This window comes from Entelurus aequoreus, linkage group LG02, assembly GCF_033978785.1.
Source record: "Entelurus aequoreus isolate RoL-2023_Sb linkage group LG02, RoL_Eaeq_v1.1, whole genome shotgun sequence".
In the NCBI taxonomy this organism is placed as follows: domain Eukaryota; kingdom Metazoa; phylum Chordata; class Actinopteri; order Syngnathiformes; family Syngnathidae; genus Entelurus; species Entelurus aequoreus.
The window spans coordinates 16,551,388-16,572,878 of record NC_084732.1 but is presented as its reverse complement, the minus strand read 5'-3'; the positions used below and the strand labels follow the sequence as shown (position 1 = coordinate 16,572,878).

The following is a 21,491-nucleotide window of genomic DNA, read 5'->3' as shown; positions in this document are numbered from 1 at the left end:
CATAATTATCCCCTCAACTCCCCCCAAAATGGGTTAACTCGCTGGAATAAAAAAGACAATATAACATACATCCATGAACGTGGATGCATGTGAAAAAGTGCAATATATTTATCTGTACAGTAACCTATTTATTTATTTATATATGCACCTTATTGCTTTTTTATCCTGCACTATGAGCTTATGTGACGAAATTTCGTTCTTATCTGTACTGTAAAGTTCAAATTTGAATGACAATAAAAAGGAAGTCTAAGTCTAAGTTGTGGCTTGTGCAGCCCCTTGAGACATTTGTGATTAAGGGCTACATAAATAAACTTTGATTGACCAATTGTAGCTGAGATAGGCTCCAGCGCCCCCCGAAGGGAATAAGCGGTAGAAAATGGATGGATGGATGGATGATTGATTTATGAATTAGCATCAACATGTCCATCTTCTCTCTTTATGTTGTGCCTTTTTACTCTATTTTTCCCATTTTTTCCTCGCCGAATTTGATTTGTACATTTGGGAAATGTGAAAGGACTGTCGGCGCTTGCACCCTCTCCTCCGATGGAATGATTTATTCATGATAGCATAATAAAACAATGAACATTGAAAGCACTGACAGTTGAACCGAAGGCCTCGCTCACACAGCATGCACCAACCGTGACGTTTTCCACTCAACACTCCCAACGCAGACCCCGGCGGAAACCCACTCGGCCCCGTCCCACTTTTTGTGTCAATTCTCGGCCCCAGTCAGTTTGTCCTTTCTTTCTTTTTTTTTTCTTTTTTTAAATCCTTTAAATATATTTTGATATAAAAAAAACAAGCCCACGTATGATGAATCCACCATGTTCGGGGTCCCCTCCTCCGCCTCTTCCTGTTATGTCTCGCCCCCCCTCCTACTCATGGTTCCTCCCAATGGCTGGAGGACAAACATGATACTGCCCCCCTTAAAAATAAAAAGATGACGTTATCGACACAAAAATGGGGGTAACGGCACTAAAAAAAAATGGTTTGATAACCTCCCTGAAAAGAAGAAAGCAAATAAAAAAAGGATGATTCATACAAAAGAAAGACTACAGAAGTCCGATAGAACAAGTGCTGGAGGGACGCCTGGAGGCACTTTGGCACAGAGCGAAGACCCCACACCTGACACCACGCCCAGCAGGGGGGGGGGAGAGGGGAGGAAGCGATGGCGGTGACATGCAGGCAGTGAGGGAGGGAGGAAGGAGGAGGGGTCAGCGAGCACCTGACAAACATGGAGGAAAAGGCCAGCCTCCCCTCCAGGTAATGGCGTGTTCAACAGAGGGGCGGTGGAGCAGGAAGAGGAGGAAGAAAAAGCCAGGAGGAGGAAACATGGCCAAAGCTTTACAACACAAACAGGAAGTGGGTCCTTTAAAGGGAAGCAGAGGGAGGCAGACCCACAGGCTGGAGAGGAAGCGTCGCTGTGGTCCCTTGGTTCTTTGTCTTGTGGCGTGGGGCTGCACCCCTCCCTCCCCCCTACCGTCCCCTCTCTCCGCCGCTTCACAGGTAGAGCTCCTTAGCTCTGATATGCTGCAGCTTCTCCCTCAGCATGCGAAAGGACGGCCGCACCGCCGAGTCCAGGGTCCAGCACTGCTTCATCAGGTCGTACACCACCGGCGAGCAGCCGTCGGGGGCGTCCATCTTGTAGCCCTTCTCCACCCGGGGCACCACGTCTTTCAGCGCCTGAAAATGGGGTGGGGGGGGGAGAGACAACATGACTCCCGCGTTCAAAACGTAACGACAAATCACCAGACATCCCACAATTGTGTTAGAAATAGGGCTGGGCAATATATCGAATATACTCGATATATCGCGGGTTTGTCTCTGTGTGATATAGAAAATGACTATATCGTGATATTTGAGTTAGGGATGTCCCGATCCGATATTTAGATCGGATCGGCCGCCGATATTTGCCAAAAAATGCGTATCGGCAAGGCATGGGAAAATACCGATCCAGATCCAGTTTAAAAAAAAATTCCGGTCCATGTTTTCCAACGCACCAATTTAAATAATACATTCCACTTTTCTGCTGCTCCCTAATTTCCGTTCCGCATTTTCCAGCACACCTTCAACACAGTCGAGTATACGTCCTCACGCAGTTGCTTTTAGCTGCTGGCATTACACTACAGGCTCTTTCCACTCCTTCTTGTGTCTGCTTCTCACAGACAGACAAGCGCACCTTCTTACACACGTCACATACTGTCACATCATACGTCACATACGTATACTCACTCTCCCAGCAGTGAGGTAGCAGCATGGCTAACGTTAGCTGTGATGCTAGCGTAGCCGTGTGAGCGGTAATAATAAAGGAAGAATTAATTAATTCCCAAGAAAAACAGCAGGGGGTCCATCGTCTGGCGGTGGTTTGGCTTCAAGTGGGAATATGTCGAACAGACAACCGTAATTTGTCAAGTGTGGGGCAAAAGCGTTGCTATAAAAAGTAGCATTACTGCTAATATGTAGCATCATTTGAAAAGTCCCCTGCTAGAAAATGAAGAGTGTTTGAAACTCCGCACGTCAACATCTCCATTGTGTATTATTCAAACTCACCTAATTCAGCTGGCTAGTTGTTATCAAGAGTACTAAAACCCTTTTCAACATGAATCTGACATCTAAGTAGGCTAAATAACTTTAAACTTTAATACATGCTCGGATAAGGCCAGTATCTGTATCGGATCGGAAGTGCAAAAACAACATCGGTATCGGATCGGAAGTGCAAAAACCTGGATCGGGACATCCCTAATTTGAGTAAACCGTATTTTTCGGAGTATAAGTCGCTCCGGAGTATAAGTCGCACCGGCCGAAAATGCATAATAAAGGAGGAAAAAAACATATTTAAGTCGCACTGGAGTATAAGTCGCATTTTTTGGGGAAATTTATTTGATAAAACCCAAACACCAAGAATAGAAATTTGAAAGGCAATTTAAAATAAATAAAGAATAGTGAACAACAGGCTGAATAAGTGTACGTTATATGACGCATAAATAACCAACTGAGAACGTGCCTGGTATGTTAACGTAACATATTATGGTAAGAGTCATTCAAATAACTATAACATATAGAACATGCTATACGTTTACCAAACAATCTGTCACTCCTAATCGCTAAATCTCACGAAATCTTATTTGTCTAGTCCAGTCCATATAAAATCTAAATGTAATCCCTGCATACACCTTACAAACTAAGGAGAGTGATTTTAAATGTATAATGAAGAAAGTGTTCGCCTGTCCTGTAAATCTGTAAACTTCATACATGAAACATACATACACATACAATACATACTGAAAATTTATGGAGTTGTATGAACAGTAGAATTCCATCACACAACTTTTGTTTTGAAGCTGCTGACTAACATTAAAGTGCACATTTTTTAAATCACCACAGTAAGGATTCATCTTCACAGAGCTGTATTCTTTCAATGAAAACAGTATCTAAGGCAGCATTTTAAAGGTGTTAGTCTAGTCTGGACTTGTATTTGTTCCTGAAACTTGGCATCTTTTGGCCTGTACAAGTGCATCAACACCAGGTGTCATGTCCTGACTAGCTGTCACTTTCAGAATGTCATTTAAGTGCTTGTTTGTGAGCCTTGAACGCATTTTTGTTTTATTGATATTCATCACTGAGAAAATTTGTTCACAAAGGTAGGTTGTCCCAAACATGCACAAAATTTTAGCAGCCAGGGCTGTTAATTTGGGGTACCCTGGTAGTAGATACTGATAAAATCTGTCCAGACCTACAGAGGCAAATTTGCCCTTCAAATCTGCATCACACTGCAAATCAATTATCTCTAGCTGAATTTCGACCGGCAGATCAGAAGCTTTAACTGTGAAAGGTGAGCGAAAAACTGAAAATTCTGTCTCAAGTTCACAAAATACCTGAAAACGTTTCTCAAACTCCCGCAGTAGTCCTGCAATTTTGTCTTTGTGATGAGTCTCGTAGTGGCGTCGAATATTATATTCCTTCAATACCGAAACTTGTTGCAAACACACCAAGCACGAAGGTTTTCCGTGCATCTCTGTAAATAAATAGGACGTGGTCCATTTTTCTTTGAAAATTCTACACTCCTTATCTACTTTTCTCCGTTTGGATAACGACATTTTGGCTAATGAGGGTGTAGCGGAGAGGTAGAGACCAAGGTATTAACAACGTCGTAACAAGCAGCAGATGGCGCATTGATACCGTCTGCTGTTTTCAGTCTGTCTCAGTGATGCGGCTTGTCTTCTACTCTGATGGAAAGAGTGCGCCCCTTAGCGGATAATCCATGAATTGCAGCGAATTTAAAATATTAATTCCATGTCTTTTATGTATTTTTTCCACTTTCAAATTATCCTGCGGGCCTGATTGAACCTCCTTGGGGGCCGGTTCCGGCCCGCGGGCCGTATGTTTGACACCCCTGGTCTAGTCTCTTACGTGAATGAGCTAAATAATATTATTTGATATTTTACGGTAATGTGTTAATAATTTCACACATAAGTCGCTCCTGAGTATAAGTCGCACCCCCGGCCAAACTGAAAAAAACTGCGACTTATAGTCCGAAAAATACGGTACGTTCTCACGCAGTTGCTTTTAGCTGCGGGCATTACACTACAGGCTTTTCTCACTCTTTCTTGTCTCTCCTTCTCACAGAGACGTAAAACAAGCGCACCTGCTGTCACGCGTGCAACGTCACACGTTTTCACGGAGCGGAGAGGTATCGGCATGGGTAACGTTAGCTGTGATGCGAGTGGTAATACGAGAGAAAGAAGGTGCAAATCTGGTAACAAATGAAGGAAGAATTCATTCCCAAGAAAAACAGCACAGGGTTCATCGTCTGGCGGTGGTTTGGCTTCCAGCGGGAAGATGTTTAACAGACAACCGTAATTTGTAGAGATGTCCGATAATATCGGCCGATAAATGCTTTAAAATGTAATATCGGAAATTATCGGTATCGTTTTTTTATTTTTTATTAAATCAACATAAAAAACACAAGATACACTTACAATTAGTGCACCAACCCAAACAATCTCCCTCCCCCATTTACACTCATTCACACAAAAGGGTTGTTTCTTTCTGTTCCTAATATTCTGGTTCCTACATTATATATCAATACAGCAGGGGTGCTCTTTACGTCGATCGCGATCTACCGGTCGATCGCGGAGGGTGTGTCAGTCGATCCCCAGCCAGGCATTAAAAAAATAGTCCTAAAAATGAGCGATCATAAATCTTCACTATGATGTCACTTTCGTCACTTGATTGACATTCACGGTACCCGAGGGTCTTCTGAGATGACGCTGGCTGCTGCCAGCTCATTATTAAGAAAAAATTACCGACAGGAAGGCGAGAAACTCTTTTTATTTCAACAGACTCTGGCGCCGTACCTGTCGTCAAAACTCCAAAGACCAACTGCACAGTTGCACAATAAAAGCGCTGCTTCATCCTGCCTGCGCTAACAACATAAGAGTCTCAGAAAGCTGGCGTGCACAAGCTAGCAAGCTACGGAGTTTGCCGCCAATGTATTTATTGTAAAGTGTATACAAAGGCGTACGGAAGCTGGACAAATAAGATGCCAAAAACCAACCACTTTCATGTGGTATTGGACAGAAAGGAGGACTTTTTTTCTCCTCCATTTGAAAATGCGGACGTTATCAGCACCACTGTCTGATTCCTATCAATGCAAGTCATCAGAATCAGGTAATACACCAACTTATATTCTTGTCTTCATGAAAGAAAGGAATCTATATGTGTTAAACATGCTTTTATTATCATCAAACACCTTTAACTTGTTAACAATATTAACTATAATGTGTTAAACATGCTTGCATTATCTTTAAACACCTTTAACTTGATAACAATTTTAACTTTATGTATTAAAACATTCTTGTATTATCATTAAACACCTTTAATTTATTAACTATAGGTGTTAAACATGCTTGTATTATCATCAAACACCTTTAACTTGTTAACAATATTAACTATATGTGTTAAACATGCTTGCATTATCTTTAAACACCTTTAACTTGATAACAATTTTAACTTTCTGTATTAAAACATTCTTGTATTATCATTAAACACCTTTAATTTATTAACTATATGTGTTAAACATGCTTGCATTATCATTAAACACCTTTAACTTGTTAAAAAAAACATATATTTCATAAATAAGTAAATATAAATTATATATATGAATGAGGTAGATCCCCGCGACATGATCAATTGAAAAGTAGCTCGCCTGCAGAAAAAGTGTGAGCACCCCTGCAATACAGTCTGCAAGGGATACAGTCCGTAAGCACACATGATTGTGCGTGCTGCTGGTCCACTAATAGTACTAACCTTTAACAGTTAATTTTACTCATTTTCATTAATTACTAGTTTCTATGTAACTGTTTTTATATTGTTTTACTTTCTTTTTTATTCAAGAAAATGTTTTTAATTCATTTATCTTATTTTATTATTTTTTTTATTTTTTATTTAAAAAAAGGACCTTATCTTCACCATACCTGGTTGTCGAAATTAGGCATAATAATGTGTTAATTCCACGACTGTATATATCGGTATCGGTAATTAAAGAGTTGGACAATATCGGAATATCGGATATCAGCAAAAAGCCATTATCGGACATCCCTAGTAATTTGTCAAGTAGGCGGCAAAAGTGTTGCTATAAAAAGTAGCGGCACTGCTAATTTTTAGGATGACTTGAAAAGTCACCCGCTAGAGAATGAAGAGTGCTTGAAACTCCGCATGTCAACATCTCCGGCTGGTGCCACACCAACAAAATGCCGAAGCAACCATTTCCAGATCAACACCGTATGAAAAAAAAAAAGTCAACAACAGAAGGAGATAACGTCCGCAGGAACGTACCACATAGCGAAGGACATACACTATTTGACTTCCTATTATGCAGCTCTTTTTTATTTGACAGTTATTGAAATATCTTGTGTGACATCATGCACAAAAGTGCACTTTATTAGTTTTAAACTATTGTAGTGGCGTTCTGTACAAAAAGTGCACTTTAATTTAGTGTTGTTTTGATATGTCATCTTAGTGACGTCATGCACAAAAGTGCACTCAAAGCTTGTTTTAAAATGTCTCTGACAATCTTGCACTTTCTGTTTTGGAAATGACATGAATGTTTGTGCCACTGCTTAATAACTGTTTAATAAATACCGTTTTGGTAAATTGACTTAGTTGTGATTTCCCTCTCTGCATGAAAGCTTAAAATGAGCATATATTATTGCAGTATGAACAATAATGTTTTAATGTAGACACATAGAATCATCATACTGCTGTGATTATATGCATCAAGTGTTCATTCAAGGCTAAGGCAAAATATCGAGATATATATCGTGTATCGTGACATGGCCTAAAAATATCGAGATATTAATTAAAGGCCATATCGCCCAGCCCTAGTTGGAAGTGTTGTCCACAATCTAATCTTGATTGATTAACAAACAGTTGTTATTTCAAGATGTGTAGCAAAGTTATGTGGTGGGCATCTATATAAGGGTGGCTCATGCACGAGAAAGGATAAAAACGAGTTTGAACGAATCCTGGATTCATAGAACAAACTAATCCATAGATTACTGGATAACTAGAGTCATCAATAGCTGCAGCCCTAGCAGTAACCATTTCACAAACTGATTTGTTTCCATTTACAAAGGCTTCTTTATCTAAAGAGATGCAATCTGACACCCTCAGCAAATCAGGAAGTGTGTGTAGTGGATGCTATAAAAAGATGTGAATAATGTTCATGTATTGACTTCCACAATAGAGAGCTGAGTGTGACGTTCATGCACTCACAATTCGAGGGTAAGGCACGCGGCCGAAGGAGTAGATCTCCCACAGTAGGATCCCGTAACTCCAGACATCCGACTTGGTGGAAAACCTCTGCGGGGTAAAAGCGTTGCCGGGATGAGGATTACGCTCAATGAAGTCAAGCGACTCTACAACCAAACATCCCTCCTCGCTCACCTTCTCCCTGAGAGCTTCAGGGGAGGTCCACTTGACGGGCAGCTTGCCGGTGTCCTGTATGGAAGAGGCCTCCTTGGTGAGGCCGAAGTCGCTGACCTTGGCGATGTTGTCGTCGGACACCAGCACGTTGCGAGCCGCCAGGTCTCTGTGGACGAAGTTGTTGGCCTCCAGGTACTCCATGGCCTCACACACATCACTGGAAAGAAGGACACGTTCCACGCACGTGTTAAGACGGCATGGAGCAGTGAGGGAGGGAGGAAAAGAAGACCGCTTACAGTGAGAACTTTAGTAAACAGTCTCCGCCCAGCACGGTTCGTCCACGGGAGCGCAGGTAGTCCACCAGGCTGCCCTGTAACACAGGAGAGGACATGGGGTTCAACATTTACATTCTACAATAGTCGCAGAGTGTGTTGGTTCTACAAAAGCAAATAACCGTCAAGGTCTGCAACATCTCCTGATGTTGTGGGGTCAGCTTCAAGCAGCTTTATCTACCTCTTAGGGGTGGTCCCCAGTTATAGGCAAGCTACTTGGAAAATGTATTACGCTAAACTACAAGTTACTCTCAATTAAATGTAGCTAAGCTACAGGAGATAACTATGTCCGGAAAATTGTAGCAAGCTACACGGCAAAAGGAGCTTGCTACATCAAATCTTCATTTAGCGGCATTTCTATCTATGGGCCCACATGTATAATATCAATATTAATGTAACTGAGAGTGTACAAATTGACCTTATAAGGGTCCATTACTATTAAATATCTGTCATTTAGCTGGGGACACCCTACAACTACCTCTAGGGGTCCCCGCACCCCACTGTATGCATGTATTTAGTTTGCCTTTTCTTTGCCCCACCCTTATGTCATTAACTTTCTCTACCAACAGTAAAAAAACATCATCTATCTATATCTTGACAAAAAAAACGACTTGTGTGTTTGTGAACAGTTGGTAATGGTTATGTGCAGTAAAACTGTTCATGAACTGAACTCACCTTAATGTGTGTTCCTAAATTTGGGTAGGACGTCTTAGATGAAGACAGCAGTTTAGTTGTATGGTAATGTTTGGTTTTCAACTAAAAACTAAGGCTTTGGGCATTGTTTTCTCTAAACGCATACATTTGTCTAAATATGGCCAAGGACACACATTTTTGTGGGTTTCCTGAACTTTATCTTCATCATTAAAGGAAAAAAATCTAATCTGTAGGAGAGAGTCCCTCTGCTATTTTCAAGTATGTTTTTTTGGAGTCGTCCCTCTGTCTCCGACTCCCTCGTCGTCATGTGACATGAGTGCGTGTCTGTTATGATTTTGCTTACTAAAGCCTGGAAAATGCAGTTAAGCTACATAGCTTAGCTACATGTTGCTTGTTACTGCCCATCACTGGTTGTCCCGACACCACTATTTTGGTACTGGTACCAAAATTTATTTGATATTTGATAAAGCGGACCACAAAAACACGTCATTATTGGCTTTATTTTAACAGAAAATCGTATGATACATTAATCATAAGTTTCTTACTGCAACCAAAGAACATTTTTAGTATTAAATAAGATAGTGAACATACTAGAAAACTTCTCTTTTAGTAGTCAGGAAGCAAACAAAGGCTCAAAATTATGAGGGACAAGCGGTAGAAAAAGGATTACTTATATACTTGTTCATCCATCCGTCATGGCCAGTCCGTTATGTTTAGAGCCAACCTCAGCCAATTGTGACTCTATATACAAACACCAACAAGAAGTAATAGTGTTTGGACCTAGTGGTACCTGTGAGCTCCCCCCTGTTAACTTTGGCCCCTTGGCTTTGCACGTTAAGCCCATGATCACCAACCTGGGCTTTCGTATTGACAGTGATTTTAAATTGGACCGTCAGATTGGCACAGTGGTGAAAGCCAGCTTTTTTTATTTACGTCAGCTGGCCAAGGTTAAAAACCTTCTTTCTAGGCAACAGTTAGAGACAGTAATCCATGCCTTTATCACATCTCGGCTGGATTACTGTAACTCCTTGTATTTTGGAATTAGTCAGTCCTCCCTCTCACGTCTGCAGCTGGTCCAAAATGCAGCTGCCCGACTTTTAACAAACACAAGAAAAAGAGAACACATTACTCCTGTTTTAGCCTCCCTCCACTGGCTGCCTGTGTCTTTTAGAGTCCATTTTAAAATTATCTTACTCGTTTTTAAATCCTTACGTGGTCTTGCCCCACCGTACCTCTCTGAGCTGCTCCACCTCTATGCCCCTACCCGGTCCCTCAAGTCAGCTGATCAGCTGATCCTGGAGGTACCCAAAACAAAGCGCAAGCTCAGAGGGGACAGAGCCTTCTCTGTTGCAGGTCCCAAACTCTGGAACGATCTCCCTCTCCATGTGAGACAGGCCCCTTCTTTGGCTACATTTAAGACCCTTCTTAAAACCCATTTTTATTCACTGGCTTTTAACCCAGCATGAGATTTTAAACTGTTTTTAACTTTTAAACTGTTTTTTATCCAACAAACTGTTCTTAGGGTAATTTATATTTGCTTATTCAATGTGTATTTTTATTTCTGTTTTAAATATTTTTTAGTCTGTCATTGGCCTCTATTTCTTTGTGGTGTACAGCCCTTTGTTTTTCAACTGTGCTTGTTTTTAAAGGGCTTTATAAGTAAAGTTGGTATGGTATGGTATCATGGATGCTCTCCGTATTTTTGGGGGGCCATTTCCTCTCTTTGTAGCTTGTAGCTTTTATGTAAACTACAAGCTACATGGGTCTAAAAATAGCTAAGCTACACGTTCAAAAAGTAGTAATGCTACTGCAAAGCCTGGAAAATGCAGTTAAGATACGTAGCTTAGCTACATGTTGCTTGTTACTGCCCATCACTGGTTGTCCCGATGACACTATTTTGGTACTGGTACCAAAATGTATTTGATATTTGATAAAGCGGACGACAAAAACACATCATTATTGGCTTTATTTGAACAGAAAATTGAATGATACATTAATCATAAGTTTCTTACTGCAATCAAAGAACATTTTTAGTATTAAATAAGATAGTAAACACTACAAAACTTCTCTTTAAGTAGTACGGAAGCAAACAAAGGCTCCTAATTGGCTGCTAACATATGCTGTAACATTGTGTCAGTTCTTATTCTATTAATGTCAAAATTATGAAGGACAAGCGGTAGAAAAAGGATTATTAATCTACTTGTTCATCCATCCGTTATGGCCAGTCCGTTATGTTTAGAGCCAACCTTAGCCAATTACAAACACCAACCAATAATCATGGATGTTCTCCGTATGTATGGATGTTCTCATTCATCCAGGTCATTGTATTTTCTCCGTATTTTTGGGGGGCCATTTTCTCTCTTTGTAGCTTGTAGCTTTGATGTAAGCTACATGGGTCTAAAAATAGCTAAGCTACAGGAAAAGCCACTCGTTCAAAAAGTAGTAATGCTACCGCAAAGCCTTGGAAATGTAGTTATGCTACATAGTTTAGCTACATGTTGCTTGTTACTGCCCATCACTGGTTGTCCCAATACCACTATTTTGGTACTGGTACCAAAATGTATTTGATATTTGATAAAGGGGACCACAAAAATACGTCATTATTGGTTTTATTTTAACAAAACATCTTATGATACATTAATCATATGTTTCTTACTGCAATCGAAGAACATTTTTGGCATTAAATAAAAGTGAACATACTAGAAAACTTCTCCTTTAGTAGTAAGGAAGCAAACAAAGGCTCCTAATTGGCTGTTGACATATGCAGTAACATATTGTGTCATTTCTCATTCTATTTTGTCAAAATTATTCTACGCGGTAGAAAAAGGATTATTAATCTATTTATTAATTTACTGTTGATATCAGCTTACTTTCTGTTTTAATATGTCCTATCTACTCTTCTGTTAAAATGTAATAAGCACTTATTCTTCTGCTGTTTGCTACCTGACATAAGTTATGGGTGATACTACAAATTTGGGTATGGATCTAATACCAAGTAGTTACAGGGTCATACATGGGTCATAATTAAAAAGTCCTCCTGTGTCCAGGGATGCATTTTCTCAGATTATAAACAATTACAAAAATTATACATTTTTGTGATAATAAAACATATAGATGGAATCATTGTAGTATTGACTACACATGGACTACACATGGCTCTTGTACTTGGTATCGTTACAGTGGATGTTTGTTTAGATCCACCCATTTGTTTACATTGAGGAGCGCTAGCTTGCTGTTAGCTATAGGTTGTATTCACCTGACGTCATGTCCGGCTCATTGAATATGAGCGACTCGAAGTGGTTGGCCAGTGAGCGTCTGTAGTCATAGCGTTCCGGCGGCACTATGCTTTTCTGGAATAAAATGCCCAATGCTTGCGTTGTTTTAGGCTATTGGAACCGTTCAAAACGCGAAAAGTTCCTTCGAGAGGTTATCCAGACGGCCGAAAGAGTGCAAAATTTTACACAAAACGACAAAAAAAGGGACACACAGTCCAGACCAAGGGAGCAGATTGAGTCGAAGAACGCACAAGCTTATAGTGATCACTTCGTTAAAGGTTTGTTTGGCACCGTTTACACTGCACACCAAATCAGAATTTTTTGCCCAAAATTGACACAGATCTGATTTTTTGCAGGTCTAATCGCTCTAAGGTGCTTTAAATCTAATCCTTTCCCATAAGATTCAGGCCACATCAGGAGGTAGTCCAAATCTGATCTTTTCAAATATTACTTCGGTCTAAACGGCGATGCGACTTGATTGTGACTTTTTCTTCAGCTTTGGGCGAGCTATGTCGTTCGTGTGCGTGGGGAAAGATGCGACCTGCCAGAGGAAGTGGATATTTCATCACAACAGCCAGTTTCAGAGACTCTCTGTTGTGATGAAATATAAAAAAAATATAAAAAGATTTTACTCTCAGAGTAAAATCTTTTTTGACGGACAAATTTTCGGTGAATCACTAGTCGATTTTGCGGCAAAAATAGGCTGTATGTAATGTATATTTAGAGTCCTAAGAAATAGCTGATTGTCGTAAATGACGCTATTGGTCAGGCGTACAAAAGTGGCTGTTTACCTTCTAGACAGGTAATCTAATGTTCCATTTTCCCATATTTTGTGTGTATCCTTTTGCGTGGCGACGTGTGTTACCGATAGTCTGCGACAAAATAAAGACTAAGGGATACTTCGATGCAACTTCAGACTGTCAACAACCTATATGTGTGCACGTGCAGCTCTCGTGCGCAATTTTTTGCCCTTCCAGAGAGGAGGAGACTGGGAGGGACTATCAGCGAGGTGCACAGAGTGGGGTGCGGGATTTACAGTTTGAATTCTGTCTGGTGACACAAGATTCAAGTACCCCAGCTTTAATAGTAAAACCTGTTAACCGTTGATGGTGGTAAGCAACATTAAAGTTTTATAAAATTTTGAATCCAAAATTATCGCCTGCTTCCAATTAACCAGTCTTCCTTACAATATAATTTGAGTATTTAAGATCATTTTTGAGAGACTATTTGCGGAGTACCTTGGCCATGTATTCTGTGACGATGTAGAGGCTTCCCCTCTCCTCCACAATGACTCCCAGCAGCTGCACCAAGTTGTTGTGTCTCAGTTGCCTGCGTCGACACAAAAGACCCAAGCACATTTCAAACGATTCCTCACATGCATCTTTAACGAACATCGACTCGTCATTTACGTCATGACGGAGGCCTCCGCGATGAAAGCCTGCGCTGTGGCGTCGTTCTTGATACACTTGACTGCCACTTTGGTCCCTCTGTAGTCGCCCACCATGACGTCTGAGGACCCAGAAGAGGAGAGGATTGGTCATGTGCAGCAAGGCAATGATAATAAAAAAAAATTAAAAAAGTGCTTCTGACCTCCAAACTCTCCTTTGCCGATGGTCTGTAGGAGTTTCAGCTCCTTCCTGTTCAAAGCCCAGCCGCCTGTAGCAAAGAACAGACATGAGTCAAACACAAATTGTGTCGTACGTGTGAGCAGAAGAGCATCATTATCCGCCTAGAGAGGTCTGATGTTGGCAAGATGGAGGTTGGACGTGTAGCGGAATGACAAGGGGGGTTAGCGGCGTAGGACTGACCTTGCTGACAGATAAGAAAAGCCCTGCGGCGTTTAACGCGATTACTGCTTTTGTCTGTGTCCCCGACTTAACGTTTACGACGGGGAAATACACAATGACATCCCGCACAACGGATCAGTTTAATGAGTCCTTACTCCTGGAGAACTCGTCCTGTGCCGCCACGGTGCCCTCCATCAGCTTGGGTTTAATGAGGCTGGTGCAGAGGCCATCGGCGTCTTTGGTGTAATGCTGCAAGAAGAGACAGAAGACCTTTACTGCAGAAAACTGCTTTGACATAACAATGGCTAACTAATTGCTCTGTAAAAATAAACAACACATTACGTTACTACTTACAACAAAAATAATTTGAGTACTCAACACTGGCTATCTAGCCGTAAAACACTTCCGCAACCTTATGTACTGTGCACGTTTTTCGAACAAAAAAATACAGCATTACCAGTTTTGGTCCGTATCACTCAGCCCTACCTCGGGTTCATATAACTTGGTGCTTGATACATGCTTGTTTTGTTTGGTGTAATTGTATGTGCGCAATATGTATTATTAGTTGCTCTTTTTTTGTTTTACTTTTGTAGCTGTGTGTAGAAATGGCGCCGCTAATGTGGAAGCTGGTTGCATCAGCTCTGTGCTCTTTTAATGTCTTAGATGTCCTCTGTGTTCTTTAATGTATCCCTCGTTTCATACCAGGGTGGCCGCCACGGTACTGCACAGTCTACCAAATCAAATTCCTTGTGTTAAACATACTTGGCCTATAAATCTGATTCTGATTGTAGTGCATCACCTTAGAGGGCAAAGTAGCCACATAGTTTGCTGCTACAGCGCACTCACACTAAAGTTGGCACGTTGTGTAAATCGTAAACGAAGACAGAATACAATGATTTGCAAATCCTTTTCAATTTAAATTCAACTGAATAGACTGCAAAGACAAGATATTTAATGTTCAAACTGACAAACTTATTTTGTTTTGCAAATCATTAACTTAGAATTTAATAGCAGCAACGCATTGCAAAAAAGTTGGCACAGGGGAATTTTTACCACTGTGTTACATGGCCTTTCCTTTTAATAACACTCAGTAAACGTTTGGGAACTGAAGAGACCAATTTTTTAAGCTTTTCAGGTGGAATTTTTTGTCATTCTTGCTTGATGCACAGCTTAAGTTGTTCAACAGTCATGCCTTGGGCACTAATACACCCCTATACCATACCTGCACCTATAACAATCCGGATGGTTCTTTTCCTCTTTGGTCCGCAGGACACAACCTTTCCGCAGTTGATATTCTTTACACACTGATGGTCGCTTTTTGATGCAGTACCGCCTGAGGGATCGAAGGTCCGTAATATCATTGCTTACGTGTAGTGATTTATCCAGATTCTCTGAAACTTTTGATGATATTACGGACGGTAGATGGTGAAATCCCTAAATTCCTTGCAATAGCTGGTTGAGAAATGTTGTTTTTAAACTGTTTGACGATTTGTTTACGATTTACACAACTTGCCAACTTCACTGGTTTTGGGGTTTGCACTTATATCAATTGTTTCAACTTCTTACAGTAAAAGGCATTGTAAATCTACTTTTCAGCACACCTCATACACACACACCTCACTAAGCAAAACACACAAACACTAGAGCGGACTTTGTTGTGCATTAAACCGCATCTGTTCATCAATAGACATACAGTGAATGTGTTAATTTTCTTTAAAATCATTGCATACCTACATGGGGACCCGGAAACTTAATGCTCGTTCGTATGCACGAGTCTCTACCACTTCACGAAATAAAACAAACAAGCATAAGGCGTAAACTTCATGTTCGGTTGTTAAAAACAAGATGCAATGTCGCACATTTCTTATGACACCAATCAAAAAGCTCAGTTTTACCAGTCTGCACAGTTTATGCGCCTAGGAAAATAATGCAAATTAGACATTAACATCACTTATACCAGACCTGGAAAAATTAAGGCCCGGGAGCCGCATGCGGCCCGTTAACCTTTTCAATCTGGCCCGCCGGACATTCCCAAATAATTTTTTTAGATCTTTAAGATGGAAACTGTAGCTGCCATTATGACGTGAAGTGATGTTTTCTAATGACTAAGTCTTGAACCATACAAAGTATTTCAATGGTTGGAATCTGCACTTTTGCATGATATACTAGTTACTATGGTCATCTAAGTCACAGCAGCTCAGACGAGGCACCAAGCAGTGTGGGCGTGGTATGTTTCCACAGAGTGTTTCCAGAGCGGCCAGCCTGAAATGTGGGTGTCAGGGACAGACGCGGAAGGAGATTTTTACAACAAAGTTCTGAAGCTTAGTGATGTATCAGATATATCAGATTGTAGGTGTTTTATTTTTTTTACCCTTTGCGTTCATATTTCGCTGTGTTTGTTGCATTTTAGTTGCGTTTCACTTTATTGTAAAATATGTCGATCGAGAGTGGGTGTGACGGTCAAATGTTGTCAATATTCAGTGTTTTATCCTTCATAGTTAATATTGTAAATCTCACATTCTTTATTTTCATGTACATTGTGGGTGTCTCATTCAGTAAAAAAAAAATTTAATTTCGTTTTTTAAGGCGGTCTGTCATAACGTTTTTAGCATTCAATCAGTCTGAGTCACCGATAGTCCTGAGTCAAAATAATTGCCCAGGCCTGATTCATACAATCTAATGCCATGGATACACTATGGTCCTGTAGGAAATAGTGATTAATTGTGCACTTTAAATAGTGTTATTTTTTTAAACGAAAAATAATCAACAGACTTTAGCCCCTTTTATTCAGAGGTCCCAGGAAAAAAAACCAAAAGCAACAGAATAACAAACATGAAAAACTGTACAGATATATTACTATTCCCAGTAGGTTGAATCTGAAAACAAAGACATCAATAGCACCATTAGAAAGTGTGTACATTTTGTACGCTGCAGAGAAAAAACAGACTTCTAAAGTGGGTGTGATGATTGGGATTCCCTTCCCGTAGGAGAACCGCTGATGAATGACGTTTCTGTCAGCTCGCTGGAGCAACATCAATACGGCGAGCAGATAAAGGACGTTTGGCTCCTTTCAGGATGAGGCGCTTTGCTGTTTTTTTGTCAGCCCTCTCATCTTTTTGTGTTTTATGAGGTGTTTCAGGATAGCCTCACATCTTTTTACTGGAATTTACAAAAGAAGTTGTGGTTCAGATGTTTTCCAAGACACCGTTTTTTTAGTGTTTTTTTTAAACTTTTATCTATTATCAAAACTACTATGAAATGAGGAAACATTACTTTTATATTTATTTATTTTTTTAGACATTTTACTATTCTAATGTTTTTTTTTCTTGGGTGGCCTTAAAGTTAGTAAACCTGCACTTTTTTAAAAAAAAGTTTGCCTATCATTCCCAATTCCTATGTGAAACAAGCACACATTTTTTTCTTCTTTATGCATTTTAATTTTTAAAATACGACTCGCAGTAGATGGCTAAAAACGCAGCTAATTAGACTAATTTATTCTTCCCATAAAGCTCTCTCAAAACACCCAAAAACCGCAAGCAATACTCCATTTGCATCTTGTAACCTGAATATTAACTAAGTATTAGGGATATTGTAATTATAAGAACGAACACCGAATAACTATTTTTAACGGCTCCTTGAACACAGAGTTAACTAGTAACATATTGAGCTGCTGCCTCTGAGTTGGTCAAAGTTAATGCCAGATTATAAATATCGCCTCACACTTGTATAGTAGAAGCCGGTAGCCATAAACCGAGAGATTGGTTAATTTTGACATTCAATTTAGACCCGAAGACATTGTGAGAAACACATGAAAAAAACGATCGTTTGCCCCCACCTTTATTTTTTATTTTTTTTAACTGAGAAGTAAAGATTCTGAATAATTATTTGATGTGAAGTAGTTGGAGCCTTAAATAAGTCAATAATTCATAACATTGATTTTGATTAATAATAATTGTTTGAGCATTGACCGTTTTAGATATATAAAAAAAAAGAAGACCCTCAGTACCACTCATAAAAAGTGTTTAAAAGTCAGTCATATATTAATACCTTTTTTTTTTTTTTTTTTTTTTACTTTCAAGGCCAATAATGTCGTCTAGCTGTATAGCTTATGCTGAAACAAACAAAAAACAGAAAATGCAAATTTTGAGATTCATTCCTTTACAACTCCTGTGGCCATATTTCAAAAATGAAAATTCTGTTGCATGATGTCATCTCCAAATGCAAAAGAAGACCCGCAAAGGTCCTGGGTCCTTCTATTTTTACTATGAATTACTATTCGTATCAATGAGGGGCATGTATTGTGAAACTGCGTGATTCTTCCTCTTTATTTGGCAAAAAAAAAAAAAAACTTAATTGAAAAATTAGATAATCTTATTCATCTCATTATGTGAATTACAACTTGTTTAACTATTTATTGAGAACTTTATCATATATTATTTATATATATTATTTATGGAGTTAAATAGCGTGCAAACTGAGAAGAGGGAGTGAATGTAATGTAATTTCTATGAAATGGAAAAGAGGTAGGAATTAAATAAGCTCCGCTTCTTCCTACTCCACGTCGGACAAGTCAGGAGAAACTGGAAATGTGTGATGTACCATATTGTTACTATATGCATGATGGAAATAAACTTGAACACATGCAACTCTGCCATGCTTGCTTGTCATTGGACAGCGATGACATCATTGCTACGTGTCCATTGCAAAGGCTGAAAAAAAGAGTGACAGTAATGTGATGAGGATGTGACGACAAGTAAAAGGTCAGACAAAAGGGAAAAGAAGAACCTCTGCTGGACATCGACAGGATGTGAGTGTGTGGGTGTCGCCCAGTGAAGGCTGTGGGTATGCGGGCCACAGGATTACTTATTTTGAGAAGCAGCGAGCGTGTGAAATGTCGGTGCAGTAATGTGTAGGAAACCGCTTCTGAAGTCACATGGGGGCACTGGAGGGCAAAAGACGACTTTACGGCAAAACTAATTACAAAACTGCAGCATGTCGAATCAGGCACGGCGTGCAGTTGTGGCAAAAACCACCAGGGGGCATTGTGGTGAAAGAAGTCCCCAGGAGCAGTGGGACTTGAGATGCAAACACATTATGTAAGACTTTCACATGGGCACAATGTGTATGGACGGATGAGCAAAAAATATGCCATGTAATATTTCATTAAAGGGTTCTAACTTAGGCCACACATCGGCATGTATGACATCACAGTGGCAGCGACAGGCCGGAGGGAGAGGGGCAGGCCCGGCAAGAAAACACACAAGAATGCGAGGAATCCTTGAGCAGGCGACGGCAGCGAAGAGGGAAGACGCAGGGGAATGCGGGCGGGGAGCAGCTATAGATAGACCAGAGAGAGAGGCAGGATGAGGAAGATGCATGACAAAGAGAGCAGGATGCTGCCAGGTTGACATGAGGCAGGCAGAAACATGAGCCTGGACACACACAGATTCTAGAGTCGCGGTCCTCCTCGTCCACAGCGGTCCAATTAAAAGCGTCAGTCAGTCAGTGCTAGCGGTTCTTGTTATCTGACAGGAAGAACGTCTCAATCTGCGTTCCGGTGCGCCGACAACGGATTAGACAGGCTTTGAAGGAAGTGAGATGTTTGAGCGAAACCTGATGTGAGCGCTAAATGGTCAAAGTTATTTTGGTTCATTCATTATCATTTGGAACTTCATCCATTAACATTTTGTTGGACCGGAAGTAAGAGGATGGATGGCTGGATTTTGCTCACTGGGAAAACTACCGTATTTTTCGGACTATAAGTCGCAGTTTTTTTTCATAGTTTGGCCGGGGTGCGACTTATACTCAGGAGCAACTTATGTGTGAAATTATTAACACATTACCGTAAAATATCAAATAATATTATTTAGCTCATTCACGTAAGAGACTAGACGTATAAGATTTAATCGGATTTAGCGATTAGGAGTGACAGATTGGTAAACGTATAGCATGTTCTATATGTTATAGTTATTTGAATGACTTACCATAATATGTTACGTTAACATACCAGGCACGTTCTCAGTTGGTTATTTATGCGTCATATAACATACACTTATTCAGCCTGTTGTCACTATTATTTATTTTAAATTGCCTTTCAAATGTCTATTCTCGGTGTTGGGTTTTATCAAATAAATGTACCCAAAAAATGCGACTTATACTCCAGTGCGACTTATATATGTTTTTTTCCTTCTTTATTATGCATTTTCGGCCGGTGCGACTTATACTTCGGAGCGACTTATAGTCCGAAAAAACCGGTAGGTAAAAAAAAAATAGGTAAAAGACGCTAATGTCTCTTGTTAGCTTGAGCTTGTTTGCTTCTCCAGTAAATGAAAAGTGTCACCAATGCATGAGTTTATCAGTGTTATCAATCACAAAGTTTTACCACGGTTTATCATGATACTAGGGTTGTACGGTATACAGGTATTGGTATAGTACCGCGATACTAATGAATCATATTCGGTACTATACCGCCTCTAAAAAGTACCGGTCCTCCACCCGGGACCCCCCGTCATCGTCACGTCGTGTCATTGCTGGTTTACGAGCATGTTCGGCAACACACAATCACAGCGTACTTACAGACACAGTGTGTAGACAGAAAAGGGAGAACAGACGCATTTTGGCTTAAAAACTAACAATAAAGGTGAAGTTATAACACTGAAACGCCCTCAGAAAGAGGTGCTTTAAGACATGGCTAGCGAGCTAGCGGCTAAAGTCCATCCGCAGTCTGCAGTGTTGTAGCTACTTCTAAATCACCAATCCTTGTCTCCATGGCGACAAATAAAGTAAGTTTCTTACAGGACGAGGAAAAGCTAAACATGCTTCACTACACACCGTAGCTCACTGCCGTCACAATGTAAACAAATGCCATTGGTGGAGCTACACTTGACATCCACTGTAATGATATCAACTTCAGGCACATATCTAGTCGATACTACTATGATATTGGGGGATATATTGTAGCGTCCCGGAAGAGTTAGTGCTGCAAGGGATTCTGGGTATTTGTTCTGTTGTGTTTATGTTGTGTTACGGTGCGGATGTTCTCCCGAAATGTGTTTGTCATTCTTGTTTGGTGTGGGTTCACAGTGTGGCGCATATTTGGAACAGCGTTAAAGTTGTTTATACGGCTACCCTCAGTGTGACCTGTATGGCTGTTGACCAAGTATGCGTACATTCACTTGTGTGTGAAAAGCCATAGATATTATGTGACTGGGCCGGCACGCAAAGGCAGTGCCTTTAAGGTTTATTGACGCTCTGTACTTCTCCGTACGTCCGTGTACACAGCGGCGTTTTAAAAAGTCATGAATTTAACTTTTTGAAACAGATACCGATAATTTTGAAACCGATACCGATAATTTCCAATATTACATTTTAAAGCATTTATCGGCTGATAATATCGGTAGTCACATATTATTGGACATCTCTAATTAGAACGATATACAGTACAGGCCAAAAGTTTGGACACACCTTCTCCTCATTCAATGCGTTTTCTTTATTTTCATGACTTAACAAAAAAATGT

At 40.2% G+C, this 21,491-nt stretch overlaps 1 protein-coding gene across 1 annotated transcript in view; it reads right to left on the bottom strand.

Annotated features, from left to right (window-relative positions):
• Window positions 1–539: 539 nt before the first annotated feature.
• Window positions 540–21,491, bottom strand: part of LOC133631147 (tyrosine-protein kinase CSK) — a 118,412-nt gene continuing 97,460 nt past the window's right edge. Inside the window, exons 6-13 of the mRNA XM_062023252.1 lie at window positions 14,130–14,223; window positions 13,778–13,843; window positions 13,597–13,696; window positions 13,426–13,516; window positions 8,223–8,296; window positions 7,948–8,143; window positions 7,777–7,863; window positions 540–1,683 (exon numbers count right to left, since the gene is read on the bottom strand). Of these exons, the coding sequence (XP_061879236.1) occupies window positions 1,501–1,683; window positions 7,777–7,863; window positions 7,948–8,143; window positions 8,223–8,296; window positions 13,426–13,516; window positions 13,597–13,696; window positions 13,778–13,843; window positions 14,130–14,223 (891 nt within the window). The 3' untranslated portion in view covers window positions 540–1,500. The remainder of the gene's footprint in view (window positions 1,684–7,776; window positions 7,864–7,947; window positions 8,144–8,222; window positions 8,297–13,425; window positions 13,517–13,596; window positions 13,697–13,777; window positions 13,844–14,129; window positions 14,224–21,491) is intronic.